The following is a 24,221-nucleotide window of genomic DNA, read 5'->3' on the forward strand; positions in this document are numbered from 1 at the left end:
AGGGACATCTACGCATTGGGCTGCAGCTTTCCAAAGCAAGGAGGGATCTGGGAGCCCACCTGGAGACCCCAGAGGCTTCTCACAACCAGCCCCCCTATTTTTCCTCCAGCTCCCTGACATCCCTGGGGACAGGATTTCAGAAAGGCAAGAGGATAACAACAGCTCTGACATTGCTGCATCTCCATACGGGTTTTAAGCTACGGGGGATCTGCCCCAAACCCACCACCCCACTTGTTCTAGGTGTTGCACCAACAGACGTGGAGCCTGGGAGAAAACCAGCCAGCAAAGGGGCAGAGAGGCCAAGATCACCGAGTTCATCCCCCAGCCACATTCCCGCTCTGCTCTCACCAGGTTCCGTGTGTATAAACTATTTCCACGCATCTGATCTTTTTAAAGGACGACGATTTACAAACTTTAGGGATTTTGACCTTAAAATGCAAGCGGCTCCGCTGCACGCCAAAGCATTTGCATCTGATTGCATGAGCAAAATAAATGGCAGTAAAGGAAAACAAAAAAAAAAAAAGATGCTCCGAGCAGGAGGATGGGAGTAAAGTCATTTTTCACCCGAGTTTCCACTCGGGGTCAATGCTTCTTTAAAGCTCCCCTCGGCCACTCACTTTTTTTCCCATCAAAAGCCCCAGTGTGTCCTTGTCTGGTCCCCGCTATTCTGCCTGGGAGCCCGGGTGTAAATGGATGTACGGCGGGTCAGAGTGGAGCCCGCTGACCCGGTGGCCTCCTCCTGCCCTTGCTCTGATGGATGGACACCAAGGTCAGGAACCCAACACGCTGTTGTCTCAGGTGAAAGCCCGCTCCCTCCCCAGCCTCCTCGTCCTCCCCTTCCTAGCAGCACGCTGAGGATTCCAGGCCCTTTGGTGACTTGAAAGAGGCATGGGGACAAGATCGGGAGATCATGCGTGTGGGTTTCAAACCAGACCATTTGCTGATAGTCAAGAGAAATCATCTCGCTGGGACTGCACATCCAGGGCTGCACGAATTTGTGCCCTTCTCCCTCAAAAAACCTCAGTCCTTGAGCCCGGAGCTAGCTGAGATCTTCCCCTGACCCCGCCATGCATGACAGCCACCAGCACTGCCCCACCTCGAGGTGTCCACGGCCCGGGACATCCCCCCACCGCTGGATGTCTGTGATGGAGCAAGAGGAGTTTCTCAGACGCTCTGCAAGGAGGGACATTGGTTTTCTCTCCTACCCTCTTCCCATGTGCCCACGGTGGTCCTCCAGCCCATACCAAGCCCAACACTGCCCGAGCTCGTCCCCACACCACACTGAGCCCCCTCTATCCCAGCCTTCATGAAGACCAAAACCAGGGCAGAGGTAGGGATGGGGGAAGCCGAAACACGGCAAATTTCCCAAAGTCCCCCAGCTGGCAGGGTTCCGCAGCTGAGAAACCTTTCTCAGGATAAGAGGAGGCTGGGGAGAGGGGGGCCGGGAGCCGAGACCCTTCCCACGCTCCCCGTCAAAGCAGCCCGGGCACCGTGGGGGCACCATCTCCCCATCTCAGGTTTCCACCACCACCAGGCACCTCCAGTTCCCCCGGGGCAGCTCTGCCTTTCCCAGGTGCCCCCAGCTCTGGAGCAGGGACGCCGGGGCAAATAACCCCGGCTGAGCCCCCTGTTATTTAGGCAGGATTAGGCAAAAATTTGTCTGCACTTTTGAACTGTTTTCACAAGCGTTGCCTCTCACTCCCACGCAGGAAGCAGGAGAAGAGCCGGCCTGTTCCAATTAGGGCTCCTCGGACCGAAAGGGCAGCAAAATTAAGGGGGGAAAGGGAAAGCGGGACAGAAAGCTGGGAAAAAGGGAATAGAGGGAAATCTGGGAAGCCAGGACGGATGGGGAGAAAGGGTGAGCACTGGGAGAGGCGTTTGCTGGGGATGCGGGGACAGGACACGGGGAGAGAGGGCGAGGAGCGGGCAGTACAGAGGGGAGGTTTGATTCCCCTTCCTGCAGCAGCTTGCCAGAGACCGGCCCCGCTTCCCTCCGCAAGGAATGGCACAAAAGGCACAGACATTTGCTATTTTAATTTAAAATAAATATATTTCTTTTTTTAAAAAAAAAAAAAAAGAGAAAAAGAAAAATAAGTCTTTCTTTTTCTTTTTCTTTTTTTTTTCTTTTTTGTCCTTCAAGCGGTGAAAAATAAATACTTGGAGATGAAAGCTGGGCTTCAAGAGAAAAAATAAGAGAGGAAATCGAAAGCCCACACTGCTTAGCGCTGCAGAAAGCACAACAAAGCCGGCTTTCTTCCGGCATTCAGCAGCTTTCTTATGGAGATGTGGTGTGTCATGGGGGCGAGCTCTTCCCCTAAATAAAGGGCCTGAAAACTGTCTTCCCTAAATGCAGATAAAAGCATTTCTTCCAAGTTCGGACTCTGGGCGCTTAGAGCATCACAGGGAGCGAGGAAGGGGAAAGGTTAAGAGGAGGGTGAGATGGCAGGATGCTCGAGCTTTGGGGTAAATTGCTTCACCCCTCTGTAAAATGGAGACACTCTTGCACGGGTGCAAGCTGGCTAGAAGAGGATGCTCAGGGGAGCCCACGAGGAAAACTGGACGCAGAGCACGGGTTTTGGCTCTGGATGTCTTGCATCAGGACCGGCAGGTGAAAGGACGCTTCTATCCCGATGCTATCCAAGTCGCAGGCTTCGCCCTCCGAGCCTGCCTGCTGCCCTCCTTCAGGCTCCTTTCTGCTCCCGCTCTCTCTCCCGGCTTTATAATGTGGGTGTTGGACGGAGATCCTGGGAAAGCGGCATCCCCTGCAGTCCCAGGAGCTCGCAGGGGAAGAGCAGCCTGGCGGTCAGCTCGCTCGGTCCTCCCCGGCTTTTGTGGGGGAGAGGAGGGAAAGAAGTGTTAGAGAAAGCCCTGGCCCGAAGCGATGCAAAACCACAGGGCTTGCGGCAACGCTGGCAGCAGTTACAGGAAAGTTTCCCCAGCCTCAGCAGGCAGGGACAGGACCTATGGTTCGTCTTCCCGCAGCAACTCGAAGCGGGGCTTCCCTCGGCGGAGGGCTTCGCTCCGTCCTCCCCACCTCAGCCGCTGGAAGGAGCGCAGATGGATAAAAGCAAGCCCCGGGGAGATGCGGCCACCTCTGAGGTTGGGGAACGTGGCCACGGTTTAACACCACTCGTCAAAACTATGCAAAGCAGTCAGCAAAAAGATTTTTCCATCAAGACGAAGCAGCAGCAGAGGTTAAGCTATGCTGGGAGGCTGCCGAGGTTTAGCTCCAGCACCGCTGTTAACTCAACACAACCCCCCCCCCAGCAAAGGCAAACACTCCTGAATCAGCTTCCAAACAGCTTCTGTCGCTTTAGATTTAACAGCAGCGCAACTAAAAACTTGCGCAAGCCTCTGCCGGCCTGACGGCAGACTCCGGGCTTAATTAAACCCGTGCAAAACCCGCGCGGAGGCTGAGCTCGCAGGTCAGGGCTCTGGAGAGAGCCAGCCCCAGGAGGCTGCGGGGCAACGCCGAGGCAGCGAGGAACAACCTCCACGTGCCCAAACCACTCCTGCGCGGGACTCGAAGCCTCTCCTTGCAGCCATCAGGCCCTTTATCCCCCTTCGCCCTCCCGCTTTCCCCATCGAACATCACGTGAGCCGGGGCGTCCCTTCTGAAGCCAGGGTTAGCATCTCACTTTCAGGCTTGTTTGCCTTCGGTCCTTCCTTCGCAGGCCTGGAGGACACTCCCTGCCTGGCGCAAACCTATGAGCCATGCTTCCCCTGTGATAATTCGCTCTAATCCCCGCTAACCGCGCTGCTAAAGAGCTCTAATCCCCATGCACAGGCACACACGCACTAATGGGAGCGCGGGGTGAGCTCAGCAAAGCCTGTAATGGACACCCAGCCCCGACCGAAAGGAGGTCAAGTGTAAATAGCAAGTCCAGGTCATGCCTGTGTCAGCTGCCCCGCATCAGCGCTCCAGCTCCGGGAGATGCTCGTCGGCAAACAAGCGGCTAAAACCCGGCTCCTCACACCCCGCGTCCCAGCGGCGAAGCTCAAATTGCTCAATAGCAATGAGAAAAAAAAAAAAAAAAAGGAAAAAAAAAAAAAACCAACCCAAACCTATAAAAACCCAGCGATCCCCACCGAACAAACAACTAGATACTCATTTGCTTCTTGGAAGGGTGCCCGAGGTATTCAAATGGCTCACGCCTGGGACCAGAAGCCTCTTGAAATTCCTCGTTCTCTTCGGGCTGGGCTGGGAGCCCTGCGAGGCCAGTCGTGCCGGCTTCGCCGCCCTGGAGGTTTCCACAGCCACAAGAGCACGGTCCAAGCCCTCCCAAAGCAAACCCACAGCCGGGCTCCAGCACTCCAAGGAGGAGACAGTGGTCCAGGCTGTCCACACCCAGCGCGTCCCGTCATCCGCGACAACATCCATTTCTTTCCAGCCAGGTTAAAACCAGGAATTCTGCTGTTCTCACCTCAAATCTCTGGCTGACGATGCCATTTCTGGCATCTTCAATGAAGTGATGTGACTGGATTTGCCCCTGGAGAAGGGAGCATCCCAGCACCCTGACAGGGATTTACCCTGGGGTGCAAAAGCACACACGGGATGCTACCAGGGTACCGCTATAATCACACCCAAGCAGTTCAGATTGGGCACTTCTCCATCCAAAGAAGCCCTCACTCTCTCCTCCAGATATTAATCTCCTCCTCCTTCATCATCCAGGGATGCGGAGAGGCACTTAATGGGAACTCGGCTCCAACGCCTCCAGCTGCTTGTTCTGGAGAAGGACGGGGCTGCCAAACCAGGCGTGGTCGTCTCCCAGAAAAGGGAGAGCGGAGATTTTGCAAGGCTGGGTTGAGGTTAATCGGCGGTACATTGTGCGAGGAAGATGCTGTCAGCATCGGAAGTGTGAAAAGGGAAGGCTGAGACGTCTTGGCAGGGCTGTCCCCTTGCAGCAGGGAGAAGGGCCAGGGAACCTTTGGTCGTATTGAGTCCCAGATCCCCCAAATCCCCCCCCAGAGATCCCAACCCTTCTACGTCGGCTCAAACACACCTGAGGAACACGCCGTGCCAACACATTTTGTAAGCAGCTACTCATGACCTCACGGCTCAGGATGGTTTCATTGCATATCCACGGCCACATGAAATGACTCTGTGCCTGGAATGAAAATCCAATTATTTGTGCTGCCCGTCACCGCAATACGACACACGTCTGATGTAGACGGACTCCACGGATGACCCTGCTGCTGGGAGCCCACTGGTCCTAAATAGGAGACGCAGTTCTCCTTGCCTCAGGATTAGACACGCAGATGCTCAGCCAAACGCCTCCAGTCCATCCATCCCAAGGAATTCCCCAACCTTCAGTTGATTTTCAGCCCTGCATAAACTGATCTCTCTGTGTCCTGGCTTCAGCCCTTGCCCCTGGGTTGAATCAATGCCACGTCATGCCAGACACGAGGGTACCACATGGCAGGCCACGGTCTGAAGTGCCCTCAAGCTAGGATGATGTTCAACCCCCAAAATATCTCCCTCCACATCAAAGCCACCCTCCTCCACTCACCAGCTCCCTCATTCATAAACTAAGAACATTTGTTAAAGCTGGAAGGGCTGGACCTGCTGTGGAGACATATTGCTGGTGTCCACACCATAAAAGTGCCCGTCAGTCATGAGTGGAAGGTGCCCACGGATATTTCTACAGCATTCCTCAAGCCCAGGACACCTCCGTATGTTGCAGAGAGCATGAAACCAGCGATGCAGAAGGCATCGAGCCGATGACGAGGAAAGGGAGGCTCAGCAGCTCCAGGTCACCTCCCGAGCACGCAGGCTGCCCCACGGCAGCACGGTACGGGGGCGAAGCTTGCCACATCGCTCCGCAGCTGCAGATTCCTGCCGCCCGTCCCACCCCCACCTCCGCAGCCTCCCTTGGCCAACCCTTCCCTTCGGGGCAACGCCAGCCAGACATACAGCCAAGCCGGCGATAAACCGCGGCCGATTGCTCAACGGGAGGGTGCAAGTTGCAGCGTATCACATCCCCGGTGGATTGCAGAGGGATTGCTACCTTCCCCAGAAAAAGCCCTTCTTCTAATATTAGGCTTTCGATAGCATCTTTTTTTTATTCATACAGCAGGGAGTGTTTCGGCTCTGCCCAGGAAGCGCAGGCAGCACTCGATGAGTACATGTGGAGGAGGAGAAGGAGCCCGAGAGCTTTACCCTGTTGACCACAAGGTCCCCATCTCGCCACCTTGTCCCTTTCCTGCCCAGGGACCTGCCACCGCACACGAGGACTCCAGGTCTGTCCTCCCTTATCGGGCCGAGCCGTCTGGCTGTCTTTGCAGTTACCGGAGGAGAAGAGGAGAGATTAGGGTATTTAGCTTTGAAATCAAACAAATAATTGCACAGGCTTCTGCAAACAGATCGGGGTTGGGAGGTCAGAGCGCGGCTGGTAAATCTCAGCACTGTTTGCTCTGACTAAATAATATTAGACCAAGGATAATCAATCATTTTAATCAACAAAATTATTTACAACTCTTTAGAGCAAATAGTAAACTCTGCTAGCAGCTGCCAAGAGATGGCAGGTAGCGTAACGATCCACATACCTCTAATTCCCCTGCGCTAGATATGGATTTACTTCTTTGCATCACTGGATTTACTGCCGCTGAAGACTTGCACTTGCAAGTACTTTGACCCCTCCTCTCTGAAGGTATCCGTCCTCCCCTTCAGTGGCTCACAAATGCACACAACAGCCCCCTGCAGCTTAAATCAAAACCGAAGGAGCTCACAGTACAGGCTCCAGGCGTCTTCCCAACACTGCTGCATCTCTCAGCACAGCATCATTTAACAGGAGGGGAGAAAGAATCAACTAAACAGAGGAGGCGAAAGATGCTCAGAGCAAAGGACCCGCTCTCTTCGCTTTGCTGCCTGAGCCAGCCCCACCTCCTCGGTTCCCCGGGCACCCCTCAGGGTTGTGACTCCACCGAATGACACCTCCGTGAGCACCATCCCTGTCCCAGCCCACGGACAAGAGCCGCAGGCGCTCTACACCCATTGCACGTTGAGTGTTTCCAGCCACCGGCCCCCAGACAGGCGCGCTTTGCAGAGCAGCAGATGACCCCAGCAGCCACAAACGGGGGAGGATTTTGCAGGCTGGGCTGAAAGCCGTGCGAGCAAAGGTATCGCTGGGGCAAGGCGAAGGAGGCTCAGCCTCACAGCAGCCTTGGGGCCCCGAGGGGACATGGGGACACATCCCTGCGTGCTGCTTGCCAGCCCACCACCGTTTCATCTCCCTGTGCCCGGAGAGGGAACCAAGCTGCTCGGCTCCTCCAGTGACGGAAGCCAGAAAGAGCCCTGGGAGAAACCTGGGAATCAAAACTCTCCAGCCCACGCTGGAGAAAGTGCCTCAGAAACACCAGTGCCAAACCAATTTCATTTCACAACATCCCAGGAACCATTCTCCTGGTATTATTTATTTTTAAGCAGACAGGGAAACGAAGGCAAAGAACAAGAGGATTTGCCCAAGCACAACAGGCAGACGAAGAGCCCCGAGACTAAGCTTCCTCCATCTCGTTGTGTTTCAGACAGCGGGTCAGGGAGCAGCACCGCTCTCCTGAAAACCAGGGCAAGCACGGAGCTCCTGGGATTTGCCCCTTCCAGGCTACACTGTGAAATGTCCAGGTTATCAAGTGTTCCCACACAGGAGAGCAAAGGTTTTCCTAAACAACGCCACGAAGGTCTTTTTTTCCAGCTCCAACTTCTAGGAAACTTCCCACTAGGAAGAGATTGGGCCAAACAAAGCCCTGGGAAGATGAAGAAGGTGGGAGTGACCTGGGGAAGGCGGCCAAAGATGAACTGGGCTGCCCCATCAGCTTCGGTCATCCCCATCCCAGAGCCAAGGGCTGTCCAGGACAGGGATTATGTCACCTATTGGCCCCAGCCGGGAGAGCAGGGATAAATCAGAGCGGCTGGAGGTGCTCGGATTTGCCCAGAGGAAGCCCAAGCTTGGAAACCTCAGCGAAGGCTGGGGGGAGAGAGGCTGAGACACTCGCAGCCCTCGCATCCACCCCGAGCGCAGCATCCGGAAGCTATTAAGGAATTACAGCCTCTCTGGCCCCGAGCCTTCCCCGGCAGAAGTGCCTGGGAGCAGATGGTGAAAGGGCTGATTGAATTCGGCTGCTCAGGCCAAGAGGCCATTAGGAGGAGACGTAAATGGAGGAGGGGGTGGAGGGGGTGTCATTTGGCGACTCGGGAGCCGGGAGTCCTTGCCAGGAACTCCGGGAATCCTCCACCATCCGTAACAAGGTTGGAGGAGCTTCAGCAAGGCCCTGGATGAGCGGCTTGGGGGTGCGAGCCTCCCCATTGCCCTTGGCAGCTTGGCCCCAAGCTCCTGCTGCTATGGGGCTGGGGTGAAACCAGTAAGTATATGGGGAGCAGGAGCCACAGGCTGGTTCCTCTCCCCGGGCATCTTCACCTTAAAAAGGCAACACGGCCACCACGGTGGCTGGGCACCCTTCCAGGGAGGCAGGACGCCCACAGAGACCCGCGTCCCTGCGGTCACAGCCCCAGGAGCCACGTGCTCCCGAGAGAAGGAGATACAAGAGCCATCAGCTCAGCAGCCCTGCCCACCCACGGGGCCAGCCTTCCTCCCAGAAAAATGCAGGTTTGCAAAAATCCTCAATTCCCAACCTGGTCTAATCCCACCCCATCCCTAGCGCCCATGGGAAGGCACCAGCCATGGGACCAGACCTCCCAAAGTGCCTTCAAAAGGGGATGGGATTCAAGTGATTCTGGATGGGGAGGAGGTGGGGAAAAAAAGGCCAGGGGGAGAGAGACACATAGGATGAAAAAAAAAGCCGAGAGGCAATATGATAAATATTAATATGATTCCCAAGTCATCCACGGTGCCAGCCCTGCTGAAGGTAATGCCAGTGTCCGAGCAACAGCACTGACAGAAGAACCGAAATTGCCTGGGGACAAAGGAAGAGTTTAAACCCCTCCCCGGGAAGTGAGGGAAGAAAAAGGAGGAACGACCCCAAAATCAACACAACCCCAAGCTCTGGGCTCCCTGCCCTGGCAAGGCAGCTCCAGCTCCCCACACCCCTGTACCCTGGGGAGGGACAGGCCCTGGCTCCAGAGCCTCTGTGCCATCCCCATCTCCGAATCCATCCCTCTTTTCCCAAGGGAGAAAGGTCCAACAAGTCCCCCCCGGCTGCCTTGGCTGGCTGCCCCGGATCCCCGAGGTTGGGAAATCGGGAGCCTCGTCAGGGCTGTGCCGGAGGCCGGGGAGGGGGCACGGAGCGCTCCGTGACCGTTAGGGGATCTTTTCGGAGCAATCTTTTCCGAGACAAGTCATGAGATTATTTCTTGCCTGGAATTTGCTCCCGCGGCTCCCATCGGCCCCAAACTGCTGAGTCAAGAGACCGCCAGGGCTGTGCCCTCCAGATGAGTAAATAAATTACCATGGGGAGTGGTGGGATGGCTGGAGGGGGGGCGGGGGGGGGGGGGGGGAATGGCGCCCCGGTGGGGTGCGGGATGAAAGGAGGGAGGGGACCCGATGACTCCTGGAGCCTTCGGCCGGGGATGTGGCCCGGCTTGGCAGCCAGCTTGGCTGCTGCTTCCCAACGCACCGAATTAGTCACCAGATTAGCGAGCCCAGTTACACACGCTGGCGCGCAGCTGTTTAAAGGCACACTATCCCTCCCCTTTGCTTTTCTTCTTTTTCTCGAGGTTTTTCTTTCCGCCGCACACATGCTTCTTCCTTTTTTTTTTTCTTTTTTTTTTTTCTTTTTTTTTAATTTTTTTTAGGCCCAACTCCGGCTTTCAATGAGTGCTCGGGACCGGCAGCCAGCAAACTCCTGGGGAAGCCAAGGAAGAGGCAGCCTTCGATCACAGCCTGAAGATGCCAAAGGGCTTGGGCTAGCGGCGAGAGGGCTGGTCTAGCCCAGGACCAGCTCAGAGCAGGGGCTGCCCCCCCCCTTCCCTCCTGTTGGCGTTACGCCCCTCCGACGGGCAGCCAGGTCACTCTATAGGATCCATATGGCCCCGGCTGCTCGGGGCTCAGCCGTTTGAAAGCAGGAACGCGCGAGAGTCATCCAGCTCCAAGGCAAAACCGGCGCACGGCCGGGGCCTTTCAAGTTGCAGGCTTTAGAGCCAGCTTCAAATCTGGAGCCGCTTAAAGGGATGGAAACCAGCCCCAGTGACTAACCACCCCGCCAGGCCACGGCTACCGTGACAGCTCCGAAACCCCACTGCTGACGCGGGAAAGCGAAACTTTCCCAGCGCCGCGGTGGCACCTCGCTTCCCAGAACCGGGGACAACCCTCCGACATCAAGCCCAAAGTTCTTCGCATCCCTTCGAAAGGACGGGTCCGGGAAACGCCACAGGGTCGGGACACGGGATGGGGAGCCACGATGCTGCCACCAACCTGCCGAACTCATCCGCTGCCTGCGGCTGATGCTGGGGATTGAGTAAATGAGTTTTTCCCCACCTCCGGCTGCAAACGAGGAGGAATGGCGTATACTGACCTCACAAAGTGGTCTGGAGAGATGGAGTGGTTGGGTAACACGCCTTGAGCATTTTAAAAGAGAAAGCACTTGGCGCTGCATTTTAAAACCGCTTCTAACAACAATGTGTAAAAAAAGAAGGGGAAATAAAAAAAAGAAAAAAAAAAAAAAAGACCCAAATTTCACGTGTTCCGCTACATCTTTTTTTAATTTTCCAGTGGAAAAAGCCAGGAGGACTCAGCTTTTGCAACTTGTTTCTTCTGACGGTTCAGGTTTCGGTAAACAATTTCTCTAAACTAAAAGGTAAAAAAAAAAAAAAATAACCCAAACCTTGCTGCTTCCAGAACACTGACCAAAATTAAGTGGTTTTGCACAAACACATGCAGACACCTATGAACAAAGAAAAAAAAAAAAAACAACTTTCATGTGGGTCAAAAAGCCACATTTTGATTATTGTGATAGATGGTGCTGATGGGGGGGAGGAAAAAAAAAAAAAGCAACAGAAAACAAACCCCAAAGCACTTCCCAATGTCCGGCTCCAGTTTCTGGGGTCTACTGGCTGCAGATTTCCCTTAGTCAGCAGGTTTCATCCGGAGACCTCCGAGCACATCCCAAGAGAGGCAGCATCCCAGTGGAAATCCCAGGCCAGGACACCAGCCACCACGAGGACACGCATCCCTCATCCTGCTGCGCAGGACACCTGGTTCCTGGAGGGATTCGTCTACCCCCCCGGTCTAGGTCCCAGCCCAAATCCGAGTCAACCAGTCCACCCAAACCGGAAATTCCGAGAGGCAGATTGGTCCTGGCCTTCCTGGTGCTGCGGAGGAGACAGAGAGGTGCCGTACGGCTTAAAGAAAACCTAAAATACCGCAAGTAGAGGGAGACCTGGAGCACACGGCTGAGGATGCTCCCACGTCCCTGCTGCAGCGTGATGGGGGCCTCGTGCCTCAGTTTCCCCTAAACCCAGGTCTCATCAAGCCTTTCTTCAGCATCTTTTGGGGTCAGAGGCCCCAAAAACATGCCGCATTTTAAAAAAATAAAGCAAAGTCCCACTGGCTGGCTGCTCCTGCGCTCCCCACCAGCCATCTGAAGAATGCCTTGGAATCACGTCAAATATTTGAAATGAGATGGGGCGGGGGGGGAGAGAGGGGGCACGGGGAGGGGAGCGCGGGGGGAGCCGCTTCGCTTTTGACTCAGTGTCTGGCTTCTTTCATCAAACCCACATTCCTACTCATGCCATCACCCTCCGGGAAAGTGCGACAACGTACATAATCCATGTGGAGCCAATTTAAAATCCCCCTCCGTGTAAGAAAATGCATTTTGTTCATTAGCAAGCGCTGAACGCGTAGCTGGGGTTAGGAGGCGGCCTGCAGCTCCACAGCCACCCCAGCAACGCGGTCTTCAGCAGGAAAGGTCTCCACGTCCTCCAGGAGAGCAATCCCTCTTGCAAACCCACCAGGGTTGGTATGGCCCAGCCCACCAGACACTTCTTGTAGCCCGAATAACGCTGTTTTTCTGCACCAGCCACCCGAGATGGAGGTCTCTGCCTCTTCTGGCTTTATAGGAAAGACTGAACGGGAGCAAAAATGGTGGGAAGCAGGGGATTGCTGGAGGAGGGGATCACTGCTGTGTCCAGCACCAGCCATGAGATGCCAGGGATGGGAATTACAGCCCCGGAGCCCGGCCAGCTCAGACCAGGACAGAGCCCCGCAATATTGCACATCCCAATCCACAACGGGGGCTGCCACCAGCACAGCTCTCATTCCCAAACCAGAGGGAAGCAGAGAAACGAGGGGATTTTCCCCTGTGGGGAAGCGAGCTGCTATTTCTTCCTCGCATTTGTACTATTTTTCTGGCGGGTTATATTTATCCACAGGCCGGGTGGCTACAGGAACCAGGTGTGGGACTGACCGGCATCCTGGCTTCTGGCAAACAACGGGTCCACCTGCGCGGTGCACGGAGCACGATGCTGGACGGAGGGAGACAGCCATCGAATTCCAGGCACGCCAAAAAAACGGTGCATGGACAGCAAGACCAGGGGAGGCGACGGGGAAAAAATGTATGGCCTGCCCGGTCCTGCACGTACAGATATTGCCTTGATGCTCTTGAGGGGAGCGAAGAGCAGCAACCCAGGTCACAGATTTTTGCCAGTTGAGTGGAAAAAAAAAAAAAACCAACCCTCAACACAAATGTGCAGTTTCGTCTCACAGTTCAGAAAGAGGTGAGCAACGGCGGAGAGCTCTGGGTTCACCACCATCCAGGGCTAAAGAAGCCAGAAGTTACTCTGAGCCACCCACCGCATGCGACGAGGGAAGAGAAGAACTTCGAGCGCTTTTGATTACAAGCGCCAAGAGCTTTGCCTTCACCTAAACACCCGCAGCCTTGCAGAAGCTCCGGCTTCGCATGCAAACATTTGCAGCCTGTTCATGTTACACGCTTTCAGATCCGGCGGTGTGGCTGCAATCGAGATAGGAAGGCTGAGCCTTCTAATCAAATTTCCAACTGAAACCACCCTGATGTTTTTTTTTCATTTTTTTCTGCCACCCCTCTGGACCCGACATCGAAGTACGCTGCCCCCCTCCAGCAGGCGAGTCCCTCCGGTGCTGAAGGAGGTGAAGCGACTTGCAGATTTGCACGTTTTCACGTCATTCCCACCGAAGCCTGCAGCAGTCACAGGCACAGATCCTCAAACCTGGGGAGGTTGGGAGGGACAGGCTGGATGCAGGGCGGGGGGGCATACAGCAGGATTCAGCCCAGCTTTGCAAGGGCCACCTTCCCATCCAAGAACAGATACCGTTATCTCCGGAGCCATCACGCAATTTTGCCATCAGCAGGACTCAAGCGCCTCCCCCCCCCACCCCCTGCCCCAAATTCCACAGCACCTGGGAAAAATGTAGGAGCTCGTAGGAGAATCAATAAATATTTATTGTTTAACCAGCAGTATTTTGACTGGAGATGTAAGCATGGCCTGATGCCAGGGAAACCAGAGCCTTCTTGGCCAGCACTGCAAGCAAGTTTTTTTTCTGTATCTAGTTGGAAGATTATAAACTAACACAATGAAGAAAAAAAAAGAGAAAAAAAAAAAAAGAAACACAGGCAGCGAGCAGCTTAGTCACGGAAGAGGAACAAAAGAGTTGAGATGCATAACTATGTCAGGCGTTAAAAAAAAAAAAAAAAAGAGGGGGATGCAGGCCCAATTTTTGGCCGCGGGACAGCTGTACAGTTTCTATCAGCTACAGATTTGTCCCACTGGCTTCTGCAGCGATGAGGCTTTACGCTGGATCAGAGGATATATCCTCGGCTTCAGTGGAGCTACACTGATCTGGACAAGCTGCAAACCGGCCCATGGCTCGCAGCCGAGGAGCGAACCTGGGGAGTCCAGTCCCGACCCGTGGAGGCAGAATTCTGCACCCAGAAGGAAGTCCCCGGTTTCCGTGGGGATCCCCCAACCGCACAGTGCCATGAAGAGTCAATCCCTGGCTCCAGAGGCATTTTAATGCCCAAGTAAGACAGCTCATCCCCTCCTTCACTTCAATTAGTCCCTGACACCGTCCCACCAAGCACAGGTCTCGTCCCAAGCAAAATTTGTAAGCCTGGAAGACGCCAGCAGCTCCAGCCTTTGGAGCCATCCCAGGGACAGCAATGACACTTGCTCTCCTAAATCATGTAATTTCCTCGCCTTGTGCCCACGCAAGGACCAGCTGACAGTGCCAAAAAGGAAAAGACCTTGTCTGGGACAAATGCACCTGGATTTGTTCCTTTCTTCCCCAAAATCCTAGCGGATACCAGTACCACAACTGAAAACAGCCATTTGGGATGACAGATCTGCAAGTTTACATCCCTAAGCCGTATTCAGACAGAAATCTGGTCTTACACCTACCTCTTCCCCAAGTGCCTGAGATGAATCTGCTCTCAGCGAAACAGCAACTGGTGACGAACACCAAGCCACCTTCCATTTTTGCCTCCAGCATCAAACCATCAGCTCCAGGTCTGGCCACAGGACAACCTTCGCACCCTAAACCCGGTCCCTGCTGTCCCCCCAGCTCAGCCCCACCGCAGGGATCCATTCAGGAGGATGCAGTGGCTGCTTTTTCACTCAAAAGCTGGTTCCCCTGGTAAAATTCAGCGTGCCACAGACCCATCGGAGAGCGTGCACGGTGCCGGCTACTTGCTTCCTGCCTGCCAGCGATCTGCTACGGATTTGGGAGAGCGGGATGGCAGAGGACGTGCTCGTCAGCTCGCTTTGGAGAGCTCGAGTGCAGCATTCCAGCATGAGACTGTGTTATCCCTTCGTTTTATAAGGCCTATCAAAGCATGGCACGCTGTAATTACATGGCAAATTAGCGGCCACTTCATGTAACAACACTGTAATTACACAGTTGTTACATGCTTTGGGGAGTTTATGGTGAAAAAGTGGAAGGAATGGGGCTTTGCTCCTTTCCCCTGGAAATCTCAGTCCCTGGACCCAGGTTAAAAACGCTCGAGTCAGGGATGCGCTTCAGTCGGTGAATCCCTGAAGGAAAGGTCTTGGAGTTGCCCTCTTGCCACCTTTTTTTACAGCTTTGTCTCTTAAGTAGACAGAAGTTGACACTGAAAAAGCTGGTGGCAGCCAGGTGCAGACAGTCCCCTCCCTCCTGGGAAACTCTCATTCCCCCCATCCTAGCTGGATACCACAGTAATGGGCATTTTGTAAGCGCATAGAAAGATAATTGCTCTTTTTCAGTTCAAATTCTCACCTCCTCCACAGGCAATCAGCATCGAAAATGCCACGGGAGCCCGAAGCCCTGGATTTATTAGAGTCTCGCTCTTGTTGGCTGATGGATTCCTGCCCAAAGAGAACAATCCACAGCCAAAGCCGAGCTCTCACCTCTAATGTTAAGGCAAAAGCGTTCAGAAAGATGCCGGATGCAATTCTCTGCATCCCTGAAATGCACCTTTCGGTGCTTATTTCCTTTCCCCAGGTTTTGCTGGCTTTCCAGGCAAACACTCCAGCATTTTGTGAGCGCACACCCTGTCCCAGTGAGGACAGGTAACTGCTCTTCCAGTACAACCCATGCAGAGGAAGGGAGAGAGGACAATGCAAAGCAGAGAGGGAAACACTGCTGTTCTGCTGCCGTGTTTCATCCCGCACACGAAACCGTGACCCTGCAAGCCACCACGAAGACCGACCTCTTAACAGCATTAACAGCAGCAGGGAAACTGAGTCACCCAGCGGCTGACACAGCTGGAGGGAGCAGCCTGGAGTCCAAGTGCTTTGCAAGGGTAACGCAGGATCTTTTTTCGGAAGGGATGTTCCAAGTCCCTGTGAGCTACTTTTATCCCCAACCACCTCAGCAAAGTGACTCCCTTGAACGGGCTGATCCTGCCGGGACACTACTCTGCGCACATTTATAAAGACCTGGGAGCGAAGGTATGGCTGGAACCTTGGCTTCCCCAGACAAGATAGAGGGAAGGACAAAGGATCCCATCCTAAGATGGTAACGAAGATGAATTCAGACTCACTTGGCCATTTCCCTGCAGCAAGGCACTGCGGAGGAGGGTACGCATTTCCCAGAAGACTCGCTTTAAATGCAAACTCCCTTATTTGCCTGCATTGAAAGTGAAAGCAAAGGAGAAAAAGAAAAGATTGACCCGGCTATGGGAAGGGGAAGAAGCGCGATTCAGGCAGGTCCTACACCCCAAGATACGCTACGGAGAAGCTGTCTGCTTTCCCGTACCCTGCAGCAGCCACAGCAGGAGGAATCTTGTTTCAGCCCTGACCCAATGTTGTCCCAAACCCTAAACAGAGGGAAAGGCTCTCGCCAGATAAAAATACACCCCTGGGGTGCCACCCACGCACAGGCCAATGGAAACAACGCGCCTGTCTCCCAGCTGTCCTTAGGGTAGGCATGGGAAGCGCCGAAACATCCTTCTGTCCCCCAGCAGTCAGGATTTCTACGCTGCATGTGCACAGGCCAAATTCCGCTTTTCATGCCAGGCAGGAACAAATCCATCCCCGTGCCCGTGACACCCCTCCAGGGAAAGAAAGCGAGAGGGGGAGTGGATGCAGGACGGGGAGCCCAGCATCTCCGCCCCACCTGTGATGCCCAGCGTCACCACCTGCCCTTCTACCGTACCTTGTGGGACACGCCGGGGACAGCAAGTCAGCAGCTTCGTTAGCAAGAAATGTCGTCACGTCTCAGGACCTGGATCCCCCATTTACACACCGCCAGCTTCCAGCAAGGGTGGCGGAGCTGCTTTTAACCCTGACCACAGAGAGCAAACAGAGCTTTGCAGAACTGGAGGAAATAAGTTGATTTGCGGAGGGCTGCGCTTACCAGTTGCAAGGTTAAGTTCCCGTTAGGGTTCATTTTTGCATGGTTTGGGTTTTTACTGTCTGAAAAAAAGCCGGTAAACTAAGTCCTACCAACCCACTGGCGGATCAGTCGCATATCTGCAATCAAAAGGGATGTTGCCATCTACTCTATCAGATCCTTGTAATGAAAACCCACGCATATACAACTTGTATGTGAAAGCAGAAGCCCACCACCGTGGTTTCTTGGCTCCTGACCTACTCATCTCACTCACACATTCTTGCTGGCAACAGCGGCGGGGGGGTGAGGGGTGGAATTTGGCTTTGGAAGCTTCGTACAACTTCACATCCCTTTCAGGTTATTTTTAAACCCTTTGGACACACTACAAATCCCATCTAACTTTTACCCGCAGAGGCTGCCTGCACGTGTGGGCTGGAGCAGGGTTTGATTTCGGGGGAGCGAGAGGGGGACGGGCGCTGCGCGGCCAATGCATCTCTCTGCAGTTTTACGGGGCATCAAGCACCTGGCACATGAAACATCTCGCACAATTGAAAACCTATGCCTGTAACGACTCTTCCACACACACCCCCCACACACACACCCCCCCGTAAGGTTAACCCTATGGATACCGCGAAGCCAAACTGCTTTGCTGCTTGCTGGGACGGAAAGGAATGAGGGGCTGGACCCCTTCTCAGCGAGGCCGATGCCCATTCCGAAAAGAAGATCAATGGGCCCATGGTGGCAGATTCAGCAACGTCCAAGGGCTGAAGGAGCCATGCGGGAGCAGTGAAGTCCTCAGACATGGTCCAAAACGGACAGGAGTAGAGAAAAGTTATGCCCCCACACATGGCATGGCTGGATCCCAGAAACGTAAGCCAGCAGCATCCATACTCCCTCTCCCAACATCAATCTGCCCAAGCAAGAAAGCTTCAGCATTCTCTAAAAAGTTAGAGGGGAAATGAGGTTAAGCCAGCTAATTGACAACATTGACCTTTCTGGCTCACGGTGTTAGCGCAGCCACCAAAACAGAAGCGACTGCAGCTGAAGTCGATAGGGAGTCGGCTCTTTTTTTACCTTTTTGCTTGGTTTTTTTCAGCGCTCTTCCGGCCAAAGTTTAAACTTTGGGTGGACTCTAAAAATTGCTTGCTGACATAAGCTGCAAAAGAGCTTTCACGGAGAGAAGAAAATGAACTTAAAGCAGCGCGAAAGACCGAGTCCTCGCTTTAGCCACAAGGTAATTACGTTGATCCAATGCTCAAACACCTAAACACCACAGACGCCTTCGTAACATGCTCTCACCCATGCCAGGAGATGTGTGAATTTAAACAGATACTTTGGTCTGAACTGAAAAACAAACCCCACATCCCCCCAGCCCTGCCCCAATGGACCAGGTGTTTCTTCCTATCCCATTTTCTTCCCCTGCAAGCAAAAACACTGCCGGCACAACCTGAAGCGCAGGAATAACTCTCCAGTAAATGTTCTTTTAGCGGTGTTTTAAGAAATAGGCACAAACAGGTCCTTAACTCCACCAGAGCCTCTCGTTTACCCTGCAGAGGTGCTTTGGAAGATCATCCTCAGCGTCCCCGTTGCGTTTTGAAGCCTGGCCCTTCAGAGCCCGCACCTGAAAGCCTGGCTCAGCCCTGCTGTCAGAGGCACAGAGCACAGAAATACAACCGGCAACCGGGTCCCCTCTACGTGCAGGTAGAGCAGGACGATGGATCATGCGAAAGACACTCTCCCCGCATCAGACACCGCGTAACCCATCGGTGGCAGATCCCCCAGGCGTGTGCTGGCTTACTGGAGCTCTCTGCAGACAAGCTGCTCCTACAACAAGCATGTATTTTAAATCTGAGCACCAACCCCTCTGCCACCCTGGCCCTCCTCGCACTCAGCTGTCATTTTGTTTCCCACATGGAGCCTGAATATTGCCTGGCAGGAGCTGAGCCCCCTTTCTGGGTTTCCTAGAAACTTGCTAACTGGCAAAGAACCGCACAGCTCTATCTTTAATTCGATTTTCTTCAGCGCACCAGCACCGCGCAAAATCCAGCAACGTCCCCTTCAGAGCAGTGGGAATTACAGCAGGGAGAGGTGAAGCAACAGGACTCATTTCACCCTCCCTTGCAGCCAGAAAATGATAGGGTTTTTTCCCTGCAGGCCCTCCAAGCCCCATCCTCTTCCTCGGCTGAGCAAGGCAGAAATCGGTTGAGCATCTGGGGTCAGGAGGCAGTCAGACGACATCAGTATGTGAACAACAGCCCTTATTATGGTAAAGGCTCAACTATTAGCACTAACCACAGCCAGCAGCAGCTAAACTTATCGCTACAGCAAAAAAAAAAAAAAAAAGAAACCAAAAACACACTCCTCGTTGCAGTAACATGTTGCTATCTTTCCCGATAACTCCTGCACCCTTCCTCCACCCGTTTCTCCAGCTCCAGAGAAGGGGTTGGAGGGGGGGAATCAAAGCAGCGGTCTTTCCCGGTTTAAACGCGGTAAATCTACAGGAGGTACCGCTGGAGTTTTGTTTCCCAAATAGCAGGAGTGCTTGCACCACACAAGACCTTTCCAGGGAGGGATGGGGGGAACACACACCCCAGATAAGGAGCTTGTGCAGGGCTGCCAGCCCTGGCGTGGCTCACCCACTCGGGAAAGGGCAGGGATGTCCTGAGGAGGTCGTTAAAAAAAAAACAAAACAAAACAAAACAAAAAAACCATCCGAGTGCATCCCTCCTGCCTCCCAGCCGGAGGTGCTTGCCTACATCCCCGCAAAGATGCCAGAAGCATGAGAAAAGGAGGCTGGAGGGGCGGCGAGTTGTTTTTTAAAAGAAAGGGGGGGAGACAGGGGGGCCTGAAAGTCTTAAAAGTGCTCGGGAAGCAAGTTCGCCTTCCCCCAGCGGTGCTGCGGGGCAGAGCCGGGGCAGAGCCGGGGCAGAGCCGGGGCAGAGCCGGGGCAGAGCCGGGGCAGAGCCCGGGCGGCGCCGCTCCGCGCAACTTGGGGGGTGCGTTTCATTTTGCCTTCCCAAAGACACCCCCCCGCCCCAAAGAAACCCCAACGCTCACATAACACCCCCTCCTCCGCCGCCCTCCCTGGGAAAAAGGGGGAGAAGGGACCCACAGGGCTCCCCGGCGAGCGGGGGGACGGGGAAAGGCGGGCAGGGCGCTTACCGGGGGACGGGAAGAGCTCGATGTCCACCTTCTCCGTCTTGATGATGGTCAGATCCACCGCCGCCTTCATGGCTGGGGCAGCGCCGCGGGGGCGTCCCGCCGGGACCGGGGGGGCGGCGGCGGCGGCGGCTGCTGAGCCCCGCCGTGCGCGGAGCGGGGCGCCCGGGGCAGCGGCGGCCGGGCGCCTGCCTCCCTCCCTCCCTCCTTCCTTCCTCCTCCTCCTTTTCCTTCTCCTCTTCCTCTTTCCTTCCTTCCGCGCTCCCTCGCTCCTCTCTCCTGCTCCGCTCCGCTCCTCCGCCGCCCCTTCCGCGCTCCCTCGCTGCCGCTCCGCCTCGCCCGTCCCCCGCCGCCGCCGCCCCGGCCCGGGCTGAGCCGCCGAGGGGAGGGCGCTGGGCCGGCCCCGAGCGGTGACAGCGGCGGGGAGGGACCCGCCTGCCCCCGCCCCGGAGGCGGCCCCGGCACCCGGCGCCGCGGGGAGCGGAGCCGGCGCTGCCCCGGCAGGGAAGAAGTTCGGGGGGGATGAGGATGCGGGGTGATGGGGGATGCGGGGTGATGGGGGATGCGGGGTAATGGGGAGTACGGGGTAATGGGGGATGCGAGGTGATGGGGGATGCGGGATGATGGGGGGTATGGGGTAATGGGGGATGAGGGGTGATAAGGGATGCGGGGTGATGGGGGCACGGAGTGATGGGGAGTATGGGGGGATGCAGGATGATGGGGGGTACAGGGTTATGAGGGATGCAGGATGATGGGGGGTATGGGGTAATGGGGGATGCAGGGTGATAGGGGATGCAGGGTGATGGAGAGTATGGGGGGATGCGGGGTGATGGGGGGTACAGGGTGATGGGGAGTGCAGGGTGATGGGGGGGACGGGGTGATGGAGAGGGAGGACCACATCCAGCACGAAGTTGGGCTCTGCTGCGCCTCTGCCACAACCTCTGCTTGCATCCCAACCCTGAAACACGAAGGGATAAAGGGAGTCGCACACGAAAATGACGCTGGCTGCACACAGCTCAGAGCTGGAACCGCAACGGCCCGCCAAAAACCCATGTTTCTTGAAACCAGACCAGTTGCCTTCACCCTGCCTGTCCCAACACAAACTGCCTTTGATGCTCGTGTCACCCCTTCACGCTTGCGTCACCCCTTCACGCTCGCGTCGCCCTTTCACACTCGCATCACTGCTGCCCGTCCAGACCCACAGGCGCATCCGAATGTGCGGGTCCGGTCAGGGCAGAGCGTGTGTGCACAGGCACGCTCAGTCGTGCGGCCACGGGTGACGGCCAGGGGTGGTTGTTCGCAGGCGTGCTTCACGCAGGTGGGAGGCCAAAAAGGTTTGGGAACCGACTGGATAAAAAGCATCTTACAGATGCGAGATGAGTATCATGCCAGCATGGCATGAAGTTAACAGAAGAATATTGTTTTTCACATGAAATAAGTTTTATTATATTTAGGTAGCACAAACTTCAGACCACAAACGGTAGAGCAGAAGGGAGATTATGACTCACAGATGTCAATTTACCGGTACGAGTGTTTAAAAAAAAAAAAAAAAGTCATTAGCAACCAGCTCTTGTGGTTCTCTCACTACGAAAGTCTTAACAGTCTCTGACACGCTGGCAGAGGCCGGCCTGCTCTGATCAGACATGGGCTCAAATGAACATCCCGGCTGGAGCAGTGGGAAGAGGGCAGCCACGTGAGCCAGCCTCAGGGGTCCAAGGCCAGCTCTAACCCACAGGATGAGCCAGGGTCCTGCTTGCAAGCACCACTGAAACCTTCAAACGCACTGAAAGATGAGCTGCAAATGCAAACGGTACAGCTCAGGATTATTTCTAGCTTCTTCAATAGTGCCTTTCTCAGCTGCCTAAGGTGTATTTATAGAAGAAAAGTTCATGTAACTAAAAGAAGCTGTGAGGTGCCGGGGCCAGAAATCAAGAGCCTGATTCTGGCTCGCACGAGCAGCCATTTTTACCCAGGCAGATAGCTCAAGACGCAGCCAGCAGGAAGTTTCAGAGGTAGCAAAGCGGGGCAGGCAGGCAGCTCCAGCCGAAAGTTCATCTTTCAGGCGCCTCGCTCGCTGCCAAGCACTCGTATTTCCAATTTGCTTGCAAGCTCAGTTATGGGCAACCTACTCTTGCAGCAGTAGGACTAGCAATTCACTGTGTGACTAATATATAACCACCCTGCCCGGATTCCCGTGTGCTTTGGAGAACCTGAGCTGTGCTCGGGCAGAGCACGTGGTTGGAAACCTCAGGTGGTGGGTCCTTGGTTTGAAAACTACCACAGGAATGAGCCTGGAAATCCGAAAGTGAAAAGAGTAAGGATAAAACTCGGTCCCTGTTGCCTCTTCCCGTGCAGGATAATGTGCTTGCACCTGCCCTTCGCTTCGGGTTTCTTTCCCCTCTTCCCCACACAGGATGGACAGCAATGACTGAAGGAAGAAACTGCAGAGAAGATTTAGAAGAATGTTTCCAGTTGAAAATCAAAAGGGGATTCAGGAGAAACAGCTGCCTTTCTGTATGAGCCCTTCCAGAGCAGGCCTGGGAAGAGAAACCCGAGGCAGTTATCGCAGCCTGACGATGTTTCCCTTCCTACACTTCGCTCAGCGCGCTGCAATCTCCCGGGCGAGCGTGCGTGCAGGCAGGCTGCGACGCTGCGGCGGGGTGAGGGTGGGAGAGTGCCTGCGCGCCGGCGTCAGGGGGACTGGGTTACGCAGCTGGCCGCGGGCTCTCGGCCTCGGCGATGAAGCCATCAGAAAGCACCTGCAGCCCCAACCGTATTGAAATGACCCCAGCGCTCCTCCCGAGTCGACGGCGCTCGATAATCCACCCGCAGCAAACCACAATCCCCAGACTGAAAGAGAAGAGGAGGAGCATGGCGAGGACGCCGGGGCTCGCTCGAGCGGGCACTGACGGGGATGGGCTGTTGATGCCACATAGGAGAAGGCTCTCGTGAGCAGAGATGGTCCCAGATGGAGCTGCCGGTGGGATTAAAAGTGCCACCAGAGCAGGCAGCGGCTGCCCCTGCCGTGTCTGTGCTTTAGCCTTGCTCCTGTGGGCTGACGTATTTGGCTCGGCCTCTCGTGCGAGCGTTATGGTCTTAAGGACTGGCTGAACTCCAGTGCACCTGTAATGGGGCTCCTTCTCTTCTGGACCAGTACAAAGGCTCTAATAAAGATCTTTCTTGCAGCTTGTGTGTTTTTTATTAGGAAAGATACACACGCTCTTGGCATGCTGGCTCAGCCCTGATCCCGCAAAGCCGATGACACTAAGCCACAGCTTGGTGCAGCATGGCTGCGGCGAAGCTTTGAGCTCCTCCACTCCCCTGCTTCACCCCCCTCCCTGCTCCCCCAAACTTCTGTTTCATCTTGCTTGTGCAATGTATGGAAGCCCCTATGTGCAGGGAATCTAGAAACGCTTCCAAAAGTAGCACTGGGGCAAAAACACCCAAAGTGGAGGAGAAGAACGGAGAGGCTGCGGACAGAGATTTCCTCCCAGGGCAGCTGAATCTCGCCTTCGAACTCGACTCCATCCTAGCGGCCGCCTTAATTTGTGTTCACTTCAGAGCCTGCAACATGAAAGCCCTGGCTCTGAACTCCAGCTGAGCCTCTCAATGGCTCAGTGTTCGCAGAAGGCATGGAAGGAATCCATTGATTAGTTTCTTCAGCTGGGATGTGACCATTTGGAGTCCAAGACCTGCCAAACATGACTTCGCCTCAGCAACTGGTTCCTATTTGCTGCTTACAGGCTTTAGAAAAATCTTTCCTCTTCCACATCCAAGCCTCACCCTCCTTTTCCATTCTGTCGTTATTCAACGTTAATATCTATTCAGGCTCTCTCCTGTCGAGGGAGGATGCTGGGTTGCGGAGAACAGCCCTCCTGCCATTAATATAGCCAAAAGATTTTGCCGTTGATCCGAGATAACCATCTGCCCTCCCTCTACAATGCGGCCTGACTGTTTTTCAACAGTTTGGAACAAAGAAAGGACGGGCAGTAATGCCACATTGTTCCCAGGGACGCTGGCTAACCTTGGTTTAAAAGAATAATAATAATTATTCATTTAGCATCGAGGAAAGGTATTACGAGACCGGAGCCTTTGCTGTGATTTCCGAATGCGCAGGGCAGGCAGGACTGCTCTTCCATGACCTCTCTCCTAGCTGGGGCCAGCTCTTTCCCTTTGGCAGGGCCAAATTCCCTCCTGTCACGGCTCTTTTTACAAACGGGCAGTGGCTAGCTCTCCTCCAGATGTTATGGAGCTGGGACAGCTTCTCCTCTCCCTTGGATATACCCATTCTCACAACAGCAGGCTCAGGATTAGGTGTTACCG

The 24,221-nt window shown here is 54.8% G+C and overlaps 1 protein-coding gene across 2 annotated transcripts in view; it reads right to left on the reverse strand.

The window, feature by feature from the left end:
• ETS1 (ETS proto-oncogene 1, transcription factor) overlaps nucleotides 1-24,221 on the reverse strand; it is a 67,572-nt gene that overhangs the window by 24,694 nt on the left and 18,657 nt on the right. The window contains exon 1 of one of the 2 annotated variants that reach the window (XM_074561238.1): nucleotides 19,902-20,077. The exons of the other annotated variant lie outside the window; for it this stretch is intronic. Coding sequence (XP_074417339.1) covers nucleotides 19,902-19,971 — 70 coding nt within the window. The 5' untranslated portion in view covers nucleotides 19,972-20,077. Of the gene's footprint in view, nucleotides 1-19,901; nucleotides 20,078-24,221 lie in introns of those variants that run through there. 2 annotated transcript variants of the gene reach the window in all.

This window comes from Larus michahellis, chromosome 17 (genome assembly GCF_964199755.1).
Source record: "Larus michahellis chromosome 17, bLarMic1.1, whole genome shotgun sequence".
NCBI lineage: Eukaryota > Metazoa > Chordata > Aves > Charadriiformes > Laridae > Larus > Larus michahellis.